General features: G+C 47.9%; 1 protein-coding gene across 1 annotated transcript in view; it reads left to right on the top strand.

Moving 5' to 3' along the window:
* CCNJL (cyclin J like) overlaps positions 1-24,969 on the top strand; it is a 64,209-nt gene extending 39,240 nt beyond the window's left edge. Inside the window, exons 4-6 of the mRNA XM_065936381.1 lie at positions 19,521-19,823; positions 21,365-21,524; positions 22,958-24,969. Coding sequence (XP_065792453.1) covers positions 19,521-19,823; positions 21,365-21,524; positions 22,958-23,372 — 878 coding nt within the window. The 3' untranslated portion in view covers positions 23,373-24,969. The remainder of the gene's footprint in view (positions 1-19,520; positions 19,824-21,364; positions 21,525-22,957) is intronic.

Raw genomic sequence — 24,969 nt, 5'->3', positions numbered from 1 at the left:
CAAGCCCTCATCCTAAGAAAGCAGTCTTCAAGCCAAGCATGACCAGCAAGTCCTGGACACATGCCAAGAACAAGCCAGTCACCCTGCTGAGAAGATCCAAGTGTCCTTCCTGTTAGGAGAACATTTCGGCTCACACCATGACTGGGATATTGACATTGGGCACCCTCTCTGCTCCTCATGCTATTTGCGGTTTGGCTGCTGGGATCTCGGCATCGTTATCTTCTTATTTACAGTCACCTTGAACCCACCGAGTAGTGAATGCTTGGTGTCTTACATTACTTTCTCCGCTCTCACAGCCAGGATTGCATTATAAGCATCCTCCTGTTCATGCTGAAGGCTAGAGGGCGCAGTTCAGAGTCCTTCATCACCGGGCCACCAGTTCCCCACACCCAGAGTCTGTCCTCCAGGTCAGAGCCCCTCCCTGCCTTGCCAAGGAGACTTGGGCTCTGCGTGGTGGGGTGTTCGCACCTCTGGTCACAGCATTCTGCCCTCCATGAGGCACCCACCAGTTGTCTGCATTGGTTACAGTAGGACCAGCAAGGCAGCTTTCGGTTCTTTTCTTTTTTTTTCTCTTCAGTATAATTTCTGGGCTTCCCTGGTGCCTCGGTGGTAAAGAATCCACCTGCCCATGCAGGAGATACGGGTTTGAACCCTAGTCTGGAAAAATGCCACGGAGCAGCCAAGCCCATGCAGCACACCTTCTGAGCCCACAGTCTGCAGATGCTGAAGCCCTCGCGCACCCTAGAGCCTGAGCTCTGCAACAAGAGGCACCTCAGTGAGAAGCCCGTGCACTGCAAGTGGAGAGTAGCCCTCAAGGTAGCAAAGACCCAGCACAGCCAAAGAAAAAATAGAATTATTTATAAAAAAGAGAAGTATGATTTCCGTTTTATTGTCTTTTCAGAGAACAGCATTTCTTCAGTCTTTAAGGACTCATCTCCTTTCCTGGGCTTCAGTGGAGGCCGTGGAGCAGCCTGCAGGTCTAAATCAGGGTGGCGCTGTTCTGTCCTTCGGCGCTTTCTGAGAATGACGCCTGGTTGACTGCTTTGCTGTGAATGGTACCGTTCACACAATAGTGTTGTTTCACATACAGCTTGGGAAGCACAGAGGCGTCGAAAACACTTGCTTCAGAGTTGTCATCCCTGATGGCTGCGGCCTCTAGGATGTTCTGAATGACAAATTTTTTTAAAAAGAAAACATGTTTATTTTTGGCTGCACTGAGTCTTTGTTGCTACGCACGGGCTTTCTCTAGTTGCAGCAAGTAGGGGCAGCTATCTAGTTGTGCACAAGCTCCTCTTGGCAATGGCTTCTCCTGTTGCGGACCACGGGCTCTAGGGCATGGTCTTCAGTAGCTGTGGCACGTGGGCTTAGTTGCCCCGAGGCATGTGGGATCTTCCTGGACCACGGGGTGGCAGGGACCAATGTCCCTTGCATTGGGAGGCGGATTCTTAACCACTGGACCTCGAGGGAAGTCTGAATGACAAACTTCTTAATGGCCGTATCCTTGGGCGTGCATTGGGCATAGTTGGTGTGGTGGACAGGCTGCACGTGACCACGGCTTTTTTTCTGTAGGATCATTGTTCCTTCTTTTCTTGGTGATCTTGGAAACGAGGCGAGAGAGGAGGTTTGTTTTAAAACTCCTTTCAGACCCAAAGGAAATGTGCCAGCCTAGCCTTTCCTGAAAGGTCAGATGAGATTAATCTTTTTCTTTTTTTGGCAGATCTTAGTTCCCAGTCCAGGGACTGAACCTGGGCCCTCAGAAGTGAGAATGTGGAATCCTAATCAGTGGACTGCCAGGAAATTTCCCCAAGATAAGATTGTATTATTTGTGTTTGCCTAGATTTTCAAGATGGTCTTCAAGGAGCATGCCTCCCTTCTCCCTACATCCTTGTCTTGAATGAGGGCAGATCCACATTTAGGAACCTTCTCTGGCACTTACTTTGCTGGTTCTGGCTTCTAGGGTCCCAGCAATGGCATCTTGATTTCTGAGAAGTTGAAACTTTTTCCTCAGCGGCAGAATGATATTTGTTCCTTGTAGAAACTTAGAAAATAGAAAAAAGTAGAAAGCATAAAATATAAGCTACTTGCAAACCCACTGAGTTTTTTCCTACAATCAGAATTTGGGGGTGGAGGGCAGATTCTATCCTCAGTGATCATGGGATGGTTAAGATTTATTGTTTATAGGCCAGGTGGTGTTTGGAACTCTTTGTGTGGATTTGCTCATTTAATCCTCAAAACCATCCTGTGAAGTAGGCACTGTTATTTCCTTCAGTTGACAGAAACCCAGCAGTTGGGTAACTTGCCCATTGGGTGAGAGGCCTGAATGGGGACCCAGGTGGCCCCGAGTCCTTGCTTTCAGCCACTACACAACAGCAGCCTTTGTCACCCAGCAGGTCACTCTCTTCCTTGGCTGTAGCAGGAAGACTCAAACCAGCAACCAGAGAGGTTGCCCGGAGATGCCTGGCTCCTCTGCTTTCTGAGTCTGCTGAGCTGCGTTTCAACTGACCTGGTTGGAAGCTTCAGCGCCAGGGACCAGGCCTCATGATTGGAAGTGGCTCCCCTTCTGACCTTGAGAGAGGCGGCCAAGGTTGCTGCCTTGCTCCTCCTCCCGCCACCTCCTCCTCTTCTTCCTCCTCATCTTCCTCCCCCTCCCCCTCCTCCCTTCTCCAAGCAGAGAAGTTGGAGTAACAAAGGATCCAGAACTCCTGACATCCATGCCTTCAGCTCAGAAGAGGACTTGTTGTCAGCTTTTCTGCAGCCGGCAGCCCAGTCAGGCCTGGTCCGGGGCTGCCCGGGTCAGCTGGCAGGGGCATTCTGCAAAGCAGTGACCTTCATTACAGGGGAGAACTCCCTTCCTCTGCACAAAACACTGCCTGACCCTGGCCCCAGAAACCAGCCATGTACACGACAGGAGGCCACATTGCACGCCCCTGCTTTTACCCTCAGTGGAATTATTTGAGTCCCTTTTAAAGAGGAGCACAAAGGAGCCCAGGCTTTGCTGGGGTCAGCATGTGAGGTCGTCGCGCCAGTTGCTCAATCCTGAGACAGGGAAGCCCTCACGGCCAGAAGGGACGCCGGTGTGTGACCCAGCTGGCCGCATGCCACATCTGACTCGGAGACATTTTTACAATTTCCTCCTGGAGAAAACAACTACCCGCAGCCTCAACTCCAGCCCAGAGGTGAACTCCGGAATTGAGCCAGCCTATCAGAAATGTGCTTTCAGTCATTCATTCATTATTTACTGAACTCTGCTCTGTGCTGGACCTTGAAGATGCAGCCATAACAGAGCAGCCTGCTATGAGGAGGGGAACAGGGAGGCTCTGAAAGGCAGGGTAAGCCCGGGGACCTGATTGTTTCCGGCCCCACCATCTCCCAGGCTCAGCACGTAGTAGGTGTGTGTGTGTCAAAGGAATCTTCAATTGCAGGGATCATGGACATTCCTTAAGGGCCTTTCTTTGTGTCCTGAGCAAGGCAGGGAGCTCAACCAGGGAAGAATCCCACTTTACCTTCCCACTGGGTCTCCCAGATGCCCCAGTTTGGCTGGGATCACAGCCTTGTTTCTGTAGGACATTTCCTAACCTCCAGATCTCTGGAGGGGCTGGGGTTCTTGGATGTGGTACGTCTGGAGTAGGTCTTCAAGGACAGACTGGGGGCGTGGAATGCTCCCCACTTCCCACCCGTGATGGTCTTTATAGCTTCTTCCCTTCACTGAAGACTGCCACTGAAGCACTGTCTTTTTTTTTCTTTAAAGATCTAATTTTTAAAAAAATATTTATTTATTTGGCCATGCCAGGTATTAATTGCGGCATGTGGGGTCTAACCTGAATAGGGATCAAACCCAGGCCCCGTACATGGGGCAGAGTGCAGAGTCTTAGCCACTGGACCACTAGGGAAGTCCCCAAAGTACTGTCTTACAGTGGGAGGGTTTTCTTGCTCTGTCCCTGGCTTTCTCTCTCCCATCTCAGATCTCGTCCTCAGGTGAAGCTGTCACTGCACCTGTGGCTGACTGCACGATTGGCTTTGCAGTGAGCAGATATTTATAAAGCAGTTCACATTCCAGTGTTTGTTGAGCTCCGGGCACCCTTCTGAGCATGCTGAGCCCTGTGTCATCCTCACCAGCATTTTGTCTCCTTCTGTTTCTCCTATTGCTCATGCCCTGAGGTTGAGACTCGCCCCTGGCCACACAGCCGGTGATTGACCGAGCCTCCAGAGAACCTGGGTGACCCTGCGCACTGTGCTGGCTCTGCCTTCTCCATCAGATTGCTCAGAATCTGTCTCCCCTGGTTCCTTGGAAAGACACTTGTCTGCTGCATATGAGCAGTGCTCGTTTGGGGATGAATAGGAAGCAAACTTCTGGCCTCAATAAGAAAAGCTGGTTTGGGTGGAGAGGAATCTGTCCTTTTTTAAAAATTTCTTTTTATTGAAGTATAGTTGACTTACAATGTTGTGTTAATTACAGCTTTACAGCAGTGATTCACTTATACCTACACACACACACACATATATATATACACATTCTTTTCTTAATATATCCTTTTCCATTATGGTTTATCATAGAATGTTGAATATAGTTCCCTGTGCTATACAGTAGGATGTTATTTATCCATTTTAATATATAAAAGCTTATATCTGCTCACCTCAACCTCCCACTGTATCCCTCCCCTACTGCCCTCCTCCTTGGCAATCACCAGGCTGTTTTCTGTGTCCCTGATGCTGTTTGTTTCATAGATAGGTTCATTTGTGTCATACTTTAGATCCCACATGTAAGTGACACCATATGATATTTGTTTTTCTCTTTCTGACTTACTTAATAGGCTGTTTCCATCTTTTTTGTGCCTGAGTAGTATTCCGTAGTATACATGTACATCTTGTTCATCTGTTGATGAACGTTTGGATTGTTTCCATGTCTTAGCTGTAAATAATGTGATGTGAATATAAGGGTGCATATATCTTTTTGAACTATGGTTTTGCCTGGATATATGCCCAGGAATGGGGTTGCTGGATCATATGATGATTCTATTTTTAATTTTCTGAGGAATCTCTACACTGTTTTTTCCGCAGTGGCTGCACCAGCTTAACATTCCCACCAACAGTGTAGGAGGTTTCCCTTTTTTCCACATCCTCTAGGGGAGGCTATTCTTTATTGCAGAAAGTTTGCTTTGGAAGAAAAAACTAAGTCTCATTGATCATACACCTCTTTAGTGGAAAGGCTCTGGGATTAAATTACTTAATGGCATAAAGAGGAGGATTGACAGAGATGAGTATTTGTGGACAACAGGGTGTAGATGGGGAGGTTGCAGCTGGCCTGACACCCATGTTCATGGGAATTCCTGCGCCCAGATAAATATACTCATGGAGACTTTCTGGGACTGCAGGGATCTTTGTGACTGTATCTGAGATTTCTTGTTTGTGGAGATTTCTTGTTTGGAACCACTTATGTATTCATTTTAAAAAGAACTACTTAAGTATTAAATTTGTGCTGGCTAAATGAAGGGCATCTACAATGTTACAAAGACAGATGTGTTCCCGTCCTCATGGAATAAGGGGCTAGCCAGACTTTTCATTTTGCTCTTGCCCTTCACAGCTGGGTGATTGGGCAACTCCGGTAACCTTTCTGAGCTTCTAATTCCATGTGGAAAACACTCCCAACCTCTGGGGTTGTTCCCAGAATGAGAGTTTGCTTGTCAGTTCCTGAGGCTGCGCCTCCCTGGGGGCTGCCTGCATTGTCTGAGGCCTGCTGTGCAGTGCTGGGGCCTGGGAGGCGGAGGGGAGCCCAGAGTGAGCCACGTGCCCTCTGGGGCTCATGTCCTGGTGTGTGGATTCTCTGCCTCTTGCCAACCAGCTAGGAGGCTAGGAAAGTCCCTCCCCTGTGAGGAGGACCCATCCGGGAAGGGCCTTGGACCCCATACTGCCCTTGACCTCCCAGGCCCTGTGAACCTTAAAATCACCAGCAGGAGGGTGGAATTCAAGGTCACAGTGTAGAGCAAGGAGGTTGGAGCCAATCTGGCATTCTCTCTGGGGGTCTGGTATTGCCTGGCCGGTGGGATCAGTGGGCTGAGGAAGCCTTTGGTTGGACTTACTTTCTCCCCTTTTCAAGAGCCCGTAAGAAAATGTTTGTAGTGTTGACTGCCAATGCTAATTCATCTCTACGCAACTAACAGGACTTTAGAAGAAGATCCCAGGTCCAGGGTGCAAAGAATAAACACCATCTTCAGGAAATAACAGCAGCAGCTGCTACCGTTTGTGGAGCGCTTGCTTTACCTGGGTACTTTGCCAGTCATGTTACTTTCTGTCTCCTTGAGCCCTCCCAACCATCCTTTGGGGTGTAGGTTTCCATGTGATTGCCCAGAATCATGCGAATCATAACAGCAGTGAGGATGGAGAGCTAGCACCTAAGCCTGAACCTGAAATCCTTGGTGGGGGTGGGGGTGAGGGTGCGAGAGGAGGCATTCTTGTCTGTTTCCATTAAGGACCCCCCTCCCCCAGAATCTGGGCTTCCCCTGATAGCAGATGCTCAGCCCTCAGTAAATACCTTGCTCAAAAAACAAACCAAAAAAACAATTCCTGCTCCTCCTGAAGGCCACTTCTCTCCCCTCCCTTAAAAGAAGAATCTGAGGAAGAATTCGCATCAGAAAGGTCTCCATTCTGCCTGGCCCAGCCTGGGAACTAAAGGGCCCAGTACTTCCTCTCCCAGCTATTGGGGAAAAGCCCTTTCCATCAGGGCTTTCTCTTTCCTCTTGGGTCCTCACCTCCTCTACCACCCAGCACTTTCTACAGGCTTGTCAGAAGAGGTTAGGTTCACCTGGAGGGCCAGGCAGTCACCAGGGTGGCTTTTTACCCTCCGACCTGCCCCTTTGTCATCGACTGCACACACAGGAGGGCAGAGGGCTGCTGGAAGGAGGAGGAGTAGCCATGGGGTCTCAGTCCCTGATCGAGAACATTTTGTTTCTCCTTCTCAGATGAAAAGCGGGGTCGGTGGGTGTGGGGGGAGTCTTTAAAATAGGAGAGTGGCCTTTCTTGAGAAAGAGCAGCTTTGCCTATTCTAAAAGACATTGCACTTCTTTAGCAAAGAAGAATTGTTTTCATAGCTGTTGCATTAAAACCTGGTCTCTTTAGCCAGGAGGCCTTGGCCTCATATCTGAGCCTAGGTTAACTCCTGAATGAGCAGCAGGTAATCCTAAATGAATCTCGTGTGTGTCTTGCCGGGGATGTAGGATTCTTGTAGGAATTAACTGGAATCTGTCTAGTAGAGAGTGGGCAGCGCTGAGCCCGGGCATGAGAAACAGGCAACTTTTTATTAAAAAGCCAGTTTTTCTTTTTTTTTTTTTAAGAAAAACTCCCATTCTGTGCTTGTTTACCTTTTTGTTTAAGGATTTTTCTTTTCTTTTTTTTCTCCCTCTTTTGGCTGTGTGGCGTGCAGGATCTTAGTTTTCCAACCAGGGATTGAACCTGAACCCCCTGAAGTAAAAGCACAGAGTCTTAATCATTGACCCGCCAGGGATGTTGCAAGACTTTTTCTAAAGACAGTGTAAATGTGGATAATCGTTAAAACTTCATAATGCATTCATGGGGTTTCATTATAACATTTTCTCTGTAGGGTTTTTTTTTTTTTGTATATTTAAAATTTCCTGAAATTAATATTTTGAGGGGTTTTTTAAGCAATTAAAAATATTGCTTCTCTTGCTTCTACTTCAGAAAAGTCAGTATTCTATTTGATATGCCTTAAGGCATGATTGTCAGGACAGTAGGTAGAATAAGAAAGAGCTAATCTTTAGTTCCAAGAGATAGAAAGTAGAAAGGTTATCAGGGGTTGGGAGAGGGGAACAGAGAGTTGTTAAGTGGGTACAGAGTTTCAGTTTTTGCAAAATGAAAAGAGTTCCGGAGATTGATTATACAACAGTGCGAATGTGCTTAATGCCACTGATCAGTACAATTAAAAGGGTACATTTTATGTTATGTGCATTTTACTACAATTTTTAAAAATACCATTGTTTTTAAAAAGGAAAAGCTATTCTCTGGGTATCCCTTCTGAGGCTTGCTGGCTTGCGGTGTCTGCCCACTGTGGTGGAGACTGTGGTTTAGGCCACTTGGTGGACACATGTCATCAATCTACTAACTGTGACCTTCCAAGAGTGGCTCAGGCTCTCTTTGAACCAGCCCCTGGGAGTGTGGGAGCAGTGAGTCAGCTGATGCACAGAGCATCCTCAAATATGTTGTTTGCATGTTTCACCATCACCACTAACATTGGGCTCATGTGCATGCAACTGGCCTCCCAGATTCAGGGAGAGTACTTTGATAGGCTTCAGTTCAGTTCAGTCGCTCAGTTGTGTCCGACTCTTTGTGACCCCATGAACTGCAGCATGCCAGGCCTCCCTGTCCATTACCAACTCCCGGAGTCCACCCAAACCCATGTCCATTGAGTCGGTGATGCCATCCAACCATCTCATCTTCTGTCATCCTCTTCTCCTCTTGCCCTCAATCTTTTCCAGCATGAGAGTCTTTTCCAATGAGTCAGTTCTTCGCATCAGGTGGCCAAAGTATTGGAGTTTCAGCTTCAACATCAGTCCTTCCAATGAACACCCAGGACTGATCTCCTTTAGGATGGACTGGTTGGATCTTCTTGGAGCCCAAGGGACTCTCAAGAGTCATCTCCAACACCACAGTTTAAAAACATCAATTCTTCTGCACCCAGCTTTCTTTATAGTCCAACTCTCACATCCATACGTGACCACTGGAAAAACCATAGCCTTGACCAGACAGACCTTTGTTGACAAAGTAATGTCTCTCCTTTTCCATATGCTCTGTAGGTTGGTCATAACTTTCCTTCCAAGGAGTAAGCATCTTTTAATTTCATGGCTGCAATCACCATCTGCAGTGATTTTGGAGCCCAGAAAAATAAAGTCAGCCACTGTTTCCACTGTTTCCCCATCTATCTGCCATGAAGTGATGGGACCAGATGCCATGATCTTAGTTTTCTGAATGCTGATCTTTAAGCCAACTTTTTCACTCTCCTCTTTTACTTTCATCAAGAGGCTCTTTAGTTCTTCTTCACTTTCTGCCATAAGGGTGATGTCATCTGCATATCTGAGGTTATTGATATTTCTCCCAGCAATCTTGATTCCAGCTTGTGCTTCATCCGGCCCAGTGTTTCTCATGATGTACTCTGCATATAAGTTAAATAAGCAGGGTGACAATATACAGCCTTGACATACTGGTGGTTCCTATTTGGAACCACTCTGTTGTTCCATGTCCAGTTCTAACTGTTGCTTCCTGACCTGCATACAGGTTCCTCAAGAGGCAGGTCAGATGGTCTGGTATGCCCATCTCTTTCAGAATTTTCCACAATTTATTGTGATCCACACAGTCAAAGACTTTGGCATAGTCAATAAAGCAGAAATAGATGTTTTTCTGGAACTCTCTTGCTTTTTCAGTGATCTAGTGGATGTTGGCACTTTGATCTCTGGTTCCTCTACCTTTTCTAAAACCAGCTAGAACATCTGGAAGTTCATGGTGCATGTATTGCTGAAGCCTGGCTTGGAGAATTTTAAGCATTACTTTACTAGCGTGTGAGATGAGTGCAGTTGTGCAGTAGTTTGAGCATTCTTGGGGATTGCCTTTCTTTGGCTTTGGAGTGAAAACTGACCTTTTCCAGTCCTGTGGCCACTGCTGAGTTTTCCAAATTTGCTGGCTTATTGAGTGCAGCACTTTCACAGCATCATCTCTCAGGATTTGAAATAGCTCAACTGGAATTCCATCACCTCCACTAGCTTTGTTCATAGTGATGCTTCCTAAGGCCCACTTGACTTCACATTCCAGGATGTCTGGCTCTAGGTGAGTGATCACACTATCATGATTATCTGGGTCATGAAGTTCTTTTTTGTACAGTTCTTCTGTGTATTCTTGCCACCTTTTCTTAATATCTTCTGCTTCTGTTAGGTCCCTACCATTTCTGTCCTTTATTGAGCCCATCTTTGCATGAAATGTTCCCTTGGTATCTCTAATTTTCTTGAAGAGATCTCTGGTCTTAGGATTTCTTTTTATAATTTTATTTATTTATTTTTGGCTGTGTGGGGTCTTCCTTGTTTCGAGGGCTTTTCTGTGATTTTAGCAAGTAGGGGGCTACTCTTTAGCTGAGGCACATGGGCTTCTCATTGTGGTACCTTCTCTTGTTGTGGAGCAGGGGCTCTAGGGTGCATGGACTTAGTTGTTGCAGCTCTCCAGCTCTAGAGCACAGGCTCAGTAGTTGTGGCGCATGGGCTTATTTTGCTCCTCGGCATGTGGGATCTTGCTGGACCAGGAATTGAACCCATGTCTCTTGCATTGGCAGGTGGATTCTTTACCTCTGAGCCACCAGGGAAGCTTAGGATTTTTTTTTTTTTAACCTTAGTATGTTGATAGTGCTCCCACTGTTCAAATTTGGAACAGTGTGAAAAGAAAAATTTAGATGAAATGATAGATGAAATGTAGATGAAATGCAGATGAAATTCTTTTTTTTTTCAACCCCTGTATAACAGTTTATTCAGGAAAGGATGCTAAACCGTTGAGTTAAGATTGTTGGGAAACGGGGTACTCACTTCATCTTGAGGTGTCACCTAGCAGATGACTTACTAATTTCGCAGGAGAATGGCACCTTTAAAATAGAGAGATCTGGTTAACCAGATCTCCTTAACCAAGTGATCAAACGTAGCATTGCTATTGCTGGGACAAACTGACCTTGTATAATTCCTTAGGAGATCCAGTAGGAACAAAGCGTCACCTCTGTAATCTTCTTGACCAAATTGTGTGATCATGAGGAAACAATCAGGGAAGTCCAGGATATGCGATATTGTACCAGACAACTGGCCCAGATTCATCCAGAGTTGGTGTCATGAAAAACAAAGAGTGGGACCAAAGAGATGTAATAGACACCATGTGTAGCCTTGTTGGATCTGGATCCAAAACGCAAAAGTTATAAAGGCATTTTCAGGACCCTTGGGGAAAGCCAGATATGGATTGAATGTTAGAAAATGTTACTGCATCAATGTTGATGTTCTTGGAATTGTTAATGGCATTATGATAATATAAGAAAATGACCTCAGGGGTGGATGCTGAAGTAACGACAGGTGGCATGTCATGTCTAAAACTTAATTAAAATAGTCCAGCAAAACCAATATTTATATACTACACACATGCACACACACAGCAATTATGTGACTCTGGGGAGGGGTCATCTGGGTTCATTGTTTTGTTCTTTCATCTCTCCTGCGGATTTGAAAATTTTCCTAATAAAAAGTACATCAAACAAGTTGAAGGCAAATTGTGCCTCTTGCCTGACTTGGAAAGACTCAGACTTCTGTCCCCCACTCCTCCAGGGAAACTGCCTGAAGACTCCTGGCATTTGTTGTCTGTGCCCTTTGTCAATCAGGAGCAAGCAACAGGGTGGCGGTGCTTGGTGCTGGCAGGCTGGGGGCAAAGGGCTGCCTGGCTCCCAGTCCTGGGAAGAAGGATGCCAGGCACATGCAGTGCCAGGAAACTCATAAAATCTTTGCTGGCTGTGAAATGTGTTGTTCTAAGAGCATGGACTGTGAGGTCACTCCTAGGTGTGGACCTGAGTGCCGGCTGGACCTTTTCCTCTGAGTCTCTGGGGCTCTGAACAGAACCTACCTGGGGGCATCCAGCGTGTGTCCAGCACAAAGCCTGGTGCCCAGCCCAGCATGGGGCTCCATCCGTTTCTCTGCTGGGTATGTCTTATAGGACTTTGCATACTGCACGGCCATGCTTCCTCCATGTGGGGCATATTCCTAGAGAGGAAGTGAACAGCTTGTGGATTTCAGTGCTTTTAGGTCCAGAGTCAACTTGACGATTCAGACCCAGCTCTGCCCTGCAGTGCAGTGAGTCCCCAGGATGGTTCCCCAGTGTGGGGAGCAGAGGGAGCCAGTGAATCAGATTCCTCAGTAATCGTTGGCCCTTCCATTTCAGGGTGATTCTTTGAGTCCTGGTAGCTGTGGGAAAGGCACAACTCTGAAAAGTTTGAAAGCACCCAGGGCAGGGAAGACCTAATCTGATTGAGTACATCTGCCTGTTGGGATAGATTGCTGTCTGCCAGCAGAGCCGTGGAAGGGTCTCAGTGCCACTACCGGCAGGATTCATATTTCTGCCAGAGCTGTGACCTTCACCTTCATCTTCTGTTCTGGGAAGAAAAGAGCTCTAGCTATTGAGTGCCTGCGAACAGCATTGACTCAAGTGAGCCCAAGGTTCAGGGAAACCTTACTAAGTTGGCAAAAAAAATTTCTTTTCCTAAGTTGCGGAAAGAATACATGAATCATTGGAGAAAAAAATTAGGGAGTACAGATAATCAGAGAGCATCAGAGAACAATTCAAATGGCCTGCAATTCAACTAAGGCTTCACCGGTGGCTCAGACAGTAAAGAATGTGCCTGCAGGGCAGGAGACGCAGGAGATGTGGGTTTGATCCCTGGGTGGGGTGGGGAAGATCTCCTGGAGGAGGGTATGGCAACCCACTTAAATATTCTTGCCTGGAGAATCCCATGGCCAGAGGAGCCTGGTGGGCTACAGCCCTTAGGGTCCCAGAGTTGGATATGACTGAAGCAACATGCACAGTTCAACTATCCAGAGAGAACCATTCATTCTCTCAACAAATAGACGTGGGACATCTACTGTGTGCCGGGCACTGTGCTGGGACCTCGGGCACCGCTGAGAACGTGTGGGACGTGGTTCCTATTCTTCTGGGGCTCACACTTGTTGATGGTTTGGTTGCTAAGTCGTGTCTGACTCTTTTGCGACTGTAGCCTTCCATGCTTCTCTGTCCATGGTGTTCTCCAGGCAAGAATAATGGAGTGGGCTGCCATTTCCTTCTCCAGGGGATTTTCCCAACCCAGGGATCGAACCCACGTCACCTGCATGGACAGGTGGATTCTTTACCACTGAACCACCAGGGAAGCTCTCATACTTGTTCAGTTCAGTTCAGTTCAGTCACTCAGTTGTGTCCGACTCTTTGTGACCCCATGAATTGCAGCATGCCAGGCCTCCCTGTCCATCACAGACTCCCGGAGTTTAGTCAAACTCATGCCCATCGAGTTGGTGATGCCATCCAGCCATCTCATCCTCTGTCATCCCCTTCTTCTCCTGACCGCAATCCCTCCCAGCATCAGGGTCTTTTCCAATGAGTCAAGTCTTCGGATGAGGTGGCCAAAGTATTGGAGTTTCAGCTTCATCATCAGTCCTTCCAATGAACACCCACACTAATCTCCTTTAGGATGGACTGGTTGGATCTCCTTGCAGTCCAAGGGACTCTCAAGAGTCTTCTCCAACACCATAGTTCAAAAGCATCAATTTTTCGGCACTCAGCTTTCTTCTCATACTTGTTAGTGACCTATTAATGATCAGGTGATGACCACTGACAGTAATATTTGAAATTAAAAAATCTTGAGTGTGAGAAGTGCCTTGGTGACACCCAGTGACCTCAGATCAAAGCTCTGGAGGACATGTGATAAGGTGGGTGAGGGCATGAGCACACCCTGCTGGAGGAGCGGTCACATTTCAGGTGTGGTTGAATTCAGTGTTTGGGAGGGCGTGGGGCCCCTAAGCTATGGAAGGCGGCAAGGCCTGGTCAGCAGGCAGGCCCCCCCACCCCGATCCCCGCCCAGGATTTCATCATACAAAGGCCTCTTTCACCTGGGGAACGGGCAGCGCTGTCCTTGCCTTTTCCTGCCCTGGTACAAGCGAAGGTGTGTGCTCTGGAGGCAGGGCTGTGCCTGGCAGGCTGGGAAGGAGATGAGTCTGGGTTGCAGTAAGCCACTTTGGGACTGGTCAGCATCATCTCCTTCCCTCCTCCGAGGCAAAGATGAAAACTGCATGTCATCAACTCTGTCCATCCGGTGGGCTGGCTGTTACCTGGCTCCCTGAGAAGAAAGATGCGGGCCTCCCAGAGTCGGTGTTTCATTTCTGAGTGACATCTTCTGAGGCCTTGGTGAGGAATGTGTTGTCTCTGCTGCAGGGCCGCCTGCCTGAAGTGGTTACTTCCTTATCTCTCGGCGAGCGAGAGCGTCGGCTGAGAACTGGGTCACAGGGCGCTGGCAGTTTTGCACAGGTGTGTGGATGCTTTGTTGGCTGTTCCCTCTGTCGGAACAGATGTGTGCTCCAAGCTCAACTAGGTCGCCCATTGCCTTTTCCAACACCTGCTCCAGCAGCTGTTCTGCACACAGCGAGGTTGGACTTGGAGGCCAACGTGATGGGACTGAGGTCAGGCCTTGGGGTGTGCTGTCTGATGTGGGTGTCAGGCAGCTCGTGGGGACTGTGGTCAGGGAAGGCTTCCAAAGGGGAGTAGCTTTGAGGTGGAGGACAAGGTGAGCTTTGTGGAATGACAGGACGATGGGAAAGGGTGCTTCGGGCAAGGGGCTGTGCTAACCAACGCTCGTCGGCAAGGAGGGCACAGTGCCTTCAGAAAACTTCAGTGGCCAAGGCCACAGTCTGGTGCGAGTGGTTTCCCTGAGCATTGGCATGAAGGCTCGGAGTCCCCAGAAGTTTCCCCTGTAGCCTCCAGCGCAGGCTGCCTGTGGGGCTTCCACCATGGATGACTGCCCAGGGGCATTACTATGGAAATCCTCCATTCCCTTAACCCTGAGCAGGATAACCCAAGGTTTGTGTTTTATTTTTGTTTGTATCTAGCTCCATTTGGATGTATTTCATGCAGTTTATTTCCAGGATCTTCCAGTATGTAATCATGATCTCAGTGAGGCAGCAGTGAGCAATGGTGTGAGATGAGATCAGGAATTGAACCTGGGTAGCCTGGATGAAAATCAGGAATCCCAGCCACCAGATCAACCAGGGTTACAGGCTAGAAGCTATTTTTCCCTGGATCTTTGCCTCCAGTGAAAAATGCATTTATCATGGAGACAAGAACTGTAAATGCAGGTACAGAGTTTATCATTAGAGACTGCATAACAAGTGGGAAGGCACCCAGAGAAGCAGTTTATTAAGACAGAAGCAAGGCAGAGATGTGCCTCCAGAGAGAAAGGTTGTGGGTGTCCCCCTTAGTGAGGAGGAAGGCAGTAAAGAGGCGGTTAAGTCATTTAGATAGGTCAGTTCTTACAGGTCTTTGTTTACCTTTAGCCAATTATCTGGTTTCTTTTTCCACACCTGACCTACCCTAGGACCCTCCCTTGGATGTGCGCACACCCCTCGACCAAGATAGATTTCAAGTGAAGTCTTCTGGGAGGATCAAGACTCATTACAGTCTGGCATTATTCCCTGACTTTTGGCCCCCAAGGAGCCTTTCTGCACATGTGTGGTGTCTCTTCATCCCAAAAAGTGGGGAGCCGAAATTCCTTAATCCTTTACTCAGGCAGGGTTTTGCCCCTCATTGTCCTTCCCATGACTGTTACCTTGACTATTGCCATGACTATTACCTTAAGGTGTTTACGAGAGGCAAAGACTGGCTGTTTACCCTGTTTCTGTTGTTACTTCCATATTGGAGGGCAAATAGGAGGCTGATTGTAAATGCCTTAACTGTAGCCCACCTATCTTTTACCTCAGGAAATGCAAGCAGGAGACTGCTTAGAAGTGTCCAGTCTGAAGCCTACTTCTTCCTGCCCCAAGAAATGCAAATAGGAAGCCAGTTGTCAATGTCTAACCTGGAGCCTGTTTATCTTTGGACTCAGTTATTCTTTTTTTAAACCATTTTTAATTATTTAATTTTACTTATGACTGTGCTGGGTCTTCATTGCTGCATGAGAGCTTTCTCTAGTTGTGATGCAAGGGCTTCTCACTGTGGTGGCTTCTCTTGTTGCAAAGCATGGGCTCTAGGGTGGTTAGGCTTCAGTATTGTGATGTATGGGCTTAGTTGCCTCTGAGCATCTTAGTTCCTGGACCAGGGACTCAAACCCATGTCGTCTGTACTGGCAGGCAGATTCTTAACTACTGGACCATCAGGGAAGTCCGTGTAGTCATTGTTTCCTGAGTACTTTCCAGGCTATGTGACAGGTCTGTCTGTGGGATTTCACATCTTTTTGTTACTGCACTGATATGAGTATATTCCAGTTATCTGTTCCTGCAAAACAAATCACCCCAACACCTAGTGATTTAAAACAACAGCAATGTGCACACTGCATGGTGGTTCTGTGTTGGTTTCACTTGAGCTCATTCATACAGTTGCTGGAAGATCCACTGGCCTGGAAGGTCCAGAGTGGCCTCATTCACATGTGTGAGAATCAGTGCTGGATGTTGCCTGGGCACGTCTGCTCCCATCCTTGTGGCTTCTTTGACTCCGGGAGGCTCAATGTGCTTCCTTACATGGAGGTCTGGGAATGACACTCCAGGTAGGGCCAAGTTTAGATCTGTAAGGTCTCTCTCGACATTCCTGATAGTCAAGTGGTTAAGAATCCGCCTTGCAAGGCAGGGTACACCAGTTCGATCCCTGGTTGGGGAACTAAGATCCCATATACTTTGGAGCAACAAAGACTGCAAGCCACAACTAGAGAGTCCATGTGCTACAATGAAAGGTTCGCCATGGCACAATGAAGATCCCGTGTGCCACAACTAAGACTCAATGCAGCCAAAATAAAATAATAATTTTTTTTAAGTTGTAAGGCCTCTTAAAGCATTGTCTTGGAAGTTACATGACACCATGTTTTCCAGTTTCATTGAGATGCATTTGGCATAATGTATTGATTTAAGGTGTACAACATAATGGTTTGATGTATGCATATATTGTGAAATTACAATTAGTTAACATCCATAATCTCACTTAGAATTTTTTTCTTTTAAGATGAGAACTTTTAAGATCTACTCTCTTAGCAACTTTCAAATATACAATATGGTTAACTAGTCACTATACCCTATGTTACATCCCCAGGACTAATTTATCTTATAACTAGAAGTTTGTACCTTCTGATCCCATCCCCCACCCCACCTCTGGCAACCACCAATCTGTTATCTGTATCTGGGTTCAATTTTTTTAAGATTCTACATGTAAAAAATTACTGTAACACAGCCCCTGGAGCTCAGCCCTTAGCATAGTAGGCTTTGCTGTGCATCATTACTCTGCACACTGTTACCAGGCAGTGGGTCCTGCTCAGTCATTGGTCGGTGCTTCAGTGGGCCCCGCCCACTGGCAACCAGCTGTCAAAGAGGAACCGCTAGTGGCCCTTCTCTGCCATTGGACAGCACGGCAGTGGGCCCCGCCCACAAGCAACGACAGTTAGTGAGGGGATTCAGACAGCTGTAAAGTGGTCGTGAGGTGCAGAGTGAGCTAAGAGGCAGATTGCGGCCTTCTCCCCGAGGCCCCCCAACTCACCCAGCCCTGGGCCCGCGGGTGAACTGGGGGCCCAGAGAACAGACTGGGGGCTGTGTCCCGCAGGGCAGCAGAGCCCCTGCCAAGGCCACTCACTCGCCTTGGCCCAGGCACTAAGGCAGCTGTGAGCCTCTCCTCAGTCCCTGTCTGCGACCTAACAGCAGTGGCTGTCTGCCTGGCTCACAGTTTTCAGGACCTGCCCCCGCCATACCGGCGGCTTGAGGAGCATGAGGGCCGGTTGGGTCCTGGGTGCCTGGCTCCCTCAGCGATGAGCTGGACAGGATATTGGGACGTGGCCCTGAGGGAGCTGCCAGCTGAGCTCTGCCTCCTCTCAGCCAGAACCTGGACCTTGGAGAGTGAAGGTTGTACCTGGGACCTGGCCCTTTCTTGTCAGAACAGGGAATAACATTCATTTGGTGGAGCTTTATAGGAACATCATTACCTGACCTCAAGAACAAAGGATCTGACACAACAAGTAACCATGCCCCTCCCTCATCTTTTTACTTTTAAAATGGCTTTGCTGAAAGCTTTCAGTAACTTCGGGGTTCTTAAGGTATGAGTCACTCACCTCCTTTCATGTCCCTGTAATAAAACTTTCTCTGTTCCAAATTCCAGTGTTTTAGTATTGTTTGGCCTTACTATGTATCGGGCACACAGACTTGGTGATCTTCGGTAACAATATCATATAGTAGTTGTCTGTCTCACTACTCACTTAATATAATGTCCTCAAGGTCCATCCATGTTGTCCCAAATGGCAGGATTTTCTTCTTTTTATGGCTGAATAATATCCCATTAAGCTCCAGGAGATAGTGAAGGACAGGGAAGCCTGGCATGCTGCAGTCCATGGGGTTGCAAAGAGTCAGACATGGCAACAACAAATAGGTTGTTCAGTTGCTCAGTCGTATCCCACTCTTTGTGACCCCACAGACTGCAGCGCGCCAGGCTTCCCTGTCCTTCACCATCTCCCAGAGCTTGCTCAAATTCATGTCCTTTGAGTTGATGATGCCATCCAACCATCCTCTGTTCCCCTGTCTTCTCCTCCTGCCTTCAATCTTTCTCAGCATCAGGGTCTTTGCCAGTGAGTTGGCTCTTTGCATCAAGCAGCCGAATATTGGAGTTTGATCTTCAACAACCTTCCAGTGAGTACTGAGGGTTGATTTCTCTTAGGGTTGACTGGTTTGATCTCCTTGCAGTCCAAGGGACTCTCAAGTGTCTTCTCCAGCACAATAGTTTGAAAGCATCAGTTCCTTGGCGCTCAACCATCTTTATGATCCAACTCTCACATCCATACATGACTGCTGGAAAAACCATAGCTTTGACTATACAGACCTTTGTGGGCCAAGTAATGTCTCTCCTTTTCAATATGCTGTCTAGGTTTTTCATAGCTTTCCTTCCAGGGAGCAAGTGTCTTTTAAATTCATGGCTGCAATCACCATCCATAGTAATTTTGGAGCCCAAGAAAATAAAGTCTGTCACTGTTTCCACTTTTCCCCTTTCTATTTGCCATGAAATGATGGGACCCATTGTATATAAATAACTAGTTTCTTTATTCATTCATCTGTCAGTTGGACACTTAGGCATTCTTGGCTCTTGTGAATAATGCTGCAGTGAAGATGGGGTGCAGATACCTCTTCAAGATAAAATGCCCCTTTGGCTTTCGTCTCTCTCTACCACTTAGAGATCTTCCCTAGGCTCACCTCCCAAGAAAACTGTTTCTAAGGAAATGCAAACTCAGAAACTTTTGACAGAGTTTAAGCTCAGTATTGAAGATACTAGGGAACCACTGAAGGGCTCTTTCACATCTGCAAGGACAGGCCAGATTTACAAGGTTACCATGACTATGGCCCCCTGACCAGTCCTGATGTTGAATTAGTATAGACCAGACAGGAGGGCCCAGGCCCTTGCTGCTATTGCTAACTGCTGTTGAGCATCTTCTGTGATCCACACGCTGGTCTGTACATTTGGTGTGTGTTATCTCATTGAATCTAACAAAAGCTTTAAGAGGTATAAGTTCCATTGTACATAGGAGACAACTGAGGCACAGAGAGGGTGAGATATGTTTCCATGATCACACAACTGGAGGTGATGGTGTGGGGATTCGAGCTCAGATGTGATAGATCTGTAATATGTGCCTTTGGGCTTGCTCTTCTCCTTGCCAGCACCATCTGAGCACCGTAAAGAGGGCCTTTACAGCAAGTGCTGGCTGTCTCACATAATCTCTGCTTCTCCCTTAGGTAAGTTCGAGGATCGGGAAGACCACGTCCCCAAGCTGGAGCAGATAAACAGCACCAGGATTCTGAGCAGCCAAAACTTCTCCCTCACTAGGAAGGAGCTGCTGAGTACAGAGCTGCTGCTGCTGGAGGCCTTTGGCTGGAACCTCTGCCTGCCTACGCCTGCCCACTTCCTCGACTACTACCTCTTAGCCTCCGTCAGCCAGAAGGACCACCACTGCCACAGCTGGCCCACCACCTGCCCCCGCAAGACCAAAGAGTGCCTCAAGGAGTACGCCCACTACTTCCTAGAGGTCACCCTGCAAGGTGGGGCCAATGTCAAGGGCTGTCCACCCTTCCCCACCCACATGGGGGCCAGGGTTGGGGGCCAGTGCACCCACATCACCAGATCACCTCACTTCGCAGGGATAGGCAGAGACAGATTTGCAGGGGTAAGCAGAGATGGAACGAGTTAGCAATAATGTGTAATGGGGGAGTAGCTTGTATGCAGGCAACCTGTAGTCTGTCTATTTACTGATCACCTACCTGGTAGTTTTTAACTCACTTGGAACACTGCAAATGTCTAAATAGCACAGAGTCAAGGTAGGTCATTCTGGAAGAGTATCGTACAGGTAGGATGGGAGAGAGGATTTTGTTTCCATCTGCTTTAGCAATACACTTTTCCCATTTGGAGACTTTTACTTAAAGTGTCTTAAGATCTGGGTATTAAGATCTAGGTATTAGGTACAACACTAGGTCAGAAATACAGTTGATTTAACCACCTGATAACCCACTCCAAGCCAAAATGGTTATGAGTAACAATATCAACAGTTGTGATATTAAGCAGTAAGTGAGCACTAAATGTACACGAGGCATCTTATTTTAGTGCTCTGCATGTATTGTTTCATTTGAACCTCACAGCAGCTTCACGTGAAGATCATTTCTGCTATTCTCATTTTACAAATCAGTTTCCTTAATTGATACTCAGGTTGTGAAGTAACTTATCCTAAGGTCATTGCTAGGATTTGAACCTGGGGAGTCTGACTCTGACTGTTCTTATAACCATACCACCCTGCCTGATTCATACTTTAAGGGGCAAATGTTGAAATCGTTGAAAGTCATGAACAGTTTAAGACAGCAAAGTAATGTGCTGATAACCAGCTATTCATGAGAATTGTGGGAATTTGAGCAGTTTGCCTTTGCACTGTATTTGAGCAGTGCAAATTTGAGCAGTACCAGCTTTGCCAGGTTGCCAGATATCTTAGTAGGACATGAAGATTTCTTATATTATTTCACAGTGTTTACTTGTACCAAAACATCACACTGTACATCATAAATATATAGTATTTGTCAGTTGTTTGTCAATAAATCTGGGGTGGGTGAGGGGAAGATTACCCAGTAAATTTTTGAATATCAAGTACTTATAGACATTCATTTATTTGTTCGTTCTTCAGCAGATTTTTAGTGAGTTCCTGCTTTGGGCCGGCTTCATTACTAAATAGCCTTCAGTCAGCACCCCAAACAGAAGTCTTTGAAATGGTGTGTGTTTACTACTGTCTTTCAAAGGAAGGACAGATGTTTAGTGTTTCTCCTTGTAGCATCAGCAAGTCCATTGCAGCCCCTGGAAGCCAGGGATGTATTTTGACAATCACTGCTCTAGGCTGACATCAGAAATCCCAGACCAAGAGCTGAGGTGTTTTAAGAATGAAAACTCATGCTATTTTAATTTTTCTTGTAGACCCTCTGCACTGCAGGTATGGTTAACAACCTTGGACCTAATCATTTGTCTCCCAGTTCCCAGGGAGCACAAGGCAGAGCTTCAAGGCCAGGCTTCTGATGGTGACTCTCTCTATGTGATTCTCTTTCAGATCATATCTTCTACAAATTCCAGCCTTCCGTGGTGGCTGCAGCCTGCGTTGGGGCCTCTAGGATTTGCCTTCAGCTTTCTCCCTATTGGACCAGAGACCTGCAGAGGATCTCAAACTACTCCCTGGAACATCTCAGCACGTGCATCGAAATCCTGCTAGTGTAAGTTCCTCTCCTGATCCTTTCGTGTTTCTGAAATAGCTAAGTTTCACTTGCTCCTAAGGCCCACCTCAGGTGATTTCCTGCAGTTTGAAGCTTATGGTGTCCTGGTGGCCCACAGAAAGTGAACCACCATGACTCCTGATAGAATACATATTTGGGAAGTTAGTCCTTCCTACTTTGGGTGTCTTTGGGTTTGCAATTGTCAGGTCAAGAGTGCAGGAGAAGAGGGGCTCACTGCACATTTTTCTGAGTGTCTGGGCTCTTTGACCCAGTGTATCAGTCAGTCTTCTGGGTGATCACATGGAGAGACCCTCATTATGAGTTGCTTTACTCAGACGTGGTCACAAAGTGAACTCTTAGCCTGCTCGACCCAGAGTGACTTCGCTGAAGAGACCATAGCCTAGGAATCTTGGGGAGGAAATGTTCAGGGTTTCAGAGAGGATGCTTAAAGACACAGCACCCTAAAACTGACATTGGAGGCCAAAGAGTAGTGACTGCAGGGAGGAGGGCAGAGAGGACAGAAAGCTCTCACCTGGCTGCACTTGATCTCTCTTGCATCCAACAGCTGGCAGCATCTCCTGCGTGCTGGTCCCACTCACTTCGGGGCCACGCCTCTGAAGAGCCATCTCTCACCCTCCTGGTACAGCTGCCTTAGTCTCAATCCTCTGAAATCAGTCATGCTCCCTAGCCCTGATTTTAAAATCTCTCCCTTTTGAAAGCTGGAGAATATGAGGACAAGTGCCCCAGATACTTAGCCACCAGCCCTGCCTCTTCCCCAAGGCTCTGGGGTAGCCCCCTGCTCAGACCTGCTACAGCTTCACTTGCCTCTTTCTTACCAAAGCCTCTAATTGTTTCCTCAAAACAAATTTATTATGGGAAGCTTTTTTTTTTTTTTTGAGATGGAAAAAAACCTGTTCTATCCTGCTTTTCAGATGGAGACAGGCCCCTGGGGGCAACCTGTTTGAAATCTGCTAGTCTCATAACTCCATCCCAGCCAGGGATGAAGCTGACCAAAAGTGTCTCGAAGGTAGAAGGGCTGTTCACCTAAGCACCAGGGGGCAGTTCCTGTGCCCTGTGTGGGGATGCGGTGATGAGCAAAAGCAGACGGGCCCTCCCTCTCGAAGCTTCAGCTCCACACACGGGGCCACTCAGTGACCCGGAAGTTATCGTCTGCAGTGTTGACCGCCAATTAGGGGCAGTGCAGAGGGTCTACATGAACAGCTAGGTTAGTCTTGAGGGTTGCAGGGCTTTTGTGGGAAGCAGATCCAAGCTGAGATCTGGAGCCTGGGTTTAGTTGGAGATGAGCTGAGGCGGTGAGCACAGACCAGGAGAGGCCTGCTGGACACGGGTCTCCTTGCATCCCAGTCAGCAAGGCAGGTGACCGGCGCTGCAGCCTCTGGCCTCCCAAGTCTCACCCACTCCTTTCCTTTCAGAGCTTACGACAACATCCTCAAGGATGCCGTTGCTGTCAAGAGCCAGGCCTTGGCAATGGTGCCCGGCTCACCCACCCAGGTGCTGTTCCAGCCACCCGCCTACCCGGGCCTCAGCCAGACGGCGGCGACGGCGCTGGCCCAATTCCAGACCCCCGTGCAGGACCTGTGCTTGGCCTATCGGGACTCGCTGCAAGCCCACCGCTCGGGGACCTTGCTCTCAGGGGGCACCAGCCCGTCCCTCCACACCCTGTACCCCACCCTCCAGCCCCTGGACGTGTGTTCTGTGCCGCTGCCCGCGTCCTTCAGCATGCAGATGGCCATCACAGCCGAGCCCCGGCACTGCCTCGCCGCCACCTATGGGAGCAGCTACTTTAGTGGGGCTCATGCGTTCCCCGCAGGCTGTTTTGATAGATAGGGCACCTTTAGCCACACAGGGAGGCCTTGGAGACCCGGGCAGAGGAAGAGGATGCAGACCAGGGGAGCCCAGCCCAGGGAGGCACCTGGGAGAGGCCACCCCCACAGAGAGCCTCAGGGCCCGTGAACAGAGCCGGTCTGTGGTCTTTTTAAATAAAAGTGACCCGGAGCAAAACAGGCAATCACATACCTCACCCGAGAGCATTCCTCTGGAAAAATGTCTTCTACTTGTGGCTAGGGTGCAGGAGGGTGGCTTGGTGGCCACCTTCTGGAGAGGGGCCCAGTGGGTCCAGGAAGACTTGGAAAGAGGCCAGGAGGCTGGAGACTGGATGCAGGCCTGCAGTCCACGAGCAGCTCCAGGTTTTAACATCGAAGACGCCTTTATTCTTTGCTGATGGCAGCTACACAATTGAAAATGGGGTGGCCTGACGTGCTCTCAGGAACCCCAGTAGATGCCGTCTGGCTCCATCCACAGGGGCCTGGGTGTGCATCTGCCTCCCAAGACACAGTGACAGCTGTCTTGATTTGTTGTGAAACCTAAAACCTTCTTCAGCCTTTTAGATGTTTCATGTGTTGCTGCTTCCCGAAGTGACCTAGCTTTCTGTTCAGTAAGATGTCTTGTTTACATGCTGTATCAGGGATTTTGTGATACTTGAAAATTCCTTAGGAGAAAAACATTGGTGATTGCTACACTGCCTGTCCCATGCGTGGGCTGTAGGTTTTAACCCAGCTTGGGATGGACCCCTGGTTAACCACAGAGCTCCCTTTTGCAAAAGTGTATGGTTGGGGAGAACCACTTTCCAGGCTCTCGGTTCCAGAAGATTCCACATCTTGGATGCTCTGTTCATCTGTAGAACTTCAATAACCACCCAGAGAAAAAGGACTGTTGAAAAGTAGACAAAAACTTAACACCAGCAACCCCCACCTCCCTCCATCCACCGCATGCTTCTAGTGCATGAGGTTAAATCCAGCCTCAGCCTTGCATTTGGCTCAGAGCAAAGGATCATAATGTGGAATGTATGCCTGACGCCAGCTGGATTTGGGGGCATGTGGGGTCTGTGACACCACTGACAGCCAGCAATGGCTTGGATCAAAAGCCAGTATTTGGGTCTCTGCAGTGAGAGGGCTGTCAGGAAGACTCTTGGAACCATGTGCAATATGTTTTTATTCTGACTCACGACTTGTGCTCAGCATATTTTATTTCTTGGTTGGTTTGGGGTCAGTGGCCAAATTGTTCCTCCCCTGGGACTGGGAGGTGCAAAGAACCATGGAAGCGTATTTTGGTTTGTTTCTTAAAGAAGAACCCATTTTGGTTTTCTTGACTTGGTTGCCAGTCTAGGAGACTGGCAAAGGGACTGCCAGAAGTCAGATCCGAAGGTGGTTTTCAGAGCTGATGGGAGCCTCAGCATGGAAGCTGAGTGAAAGAAGAGCCTGGACGCTGGCACGGAGGGGTCACGTTGTCACACTAGCATAGGAAAGTGCACGTTCGTTTGTTTTCTCTTTTTCCTTGCCAGCCTCCTTCTATTTATGTGCAACTGGTTTGGATTCCAAGTTACTGTGTCTGTCTTTTCTGGGTCTGGGCATTTGTGAGGGTCTCC

The sequence above is a fragment of the Muntiacus reevesi genome, chromosome 1 (assembly GCF_963930625.1).
Source record: "Muntiacus reevesi chromosome 1, mMunRee1.1, whole genome shotgun sequence".
NCBI lineage: Eukaryota > Metazoa > Chordata > Mammalia > Artiodactyla > Cervidae > Muntiacus > Muntiacus reevesi.
Note: the sequence above shows the minus strand (reverse complement) of the source record. Positions and strands in the feature narration are given on the sequence as shown.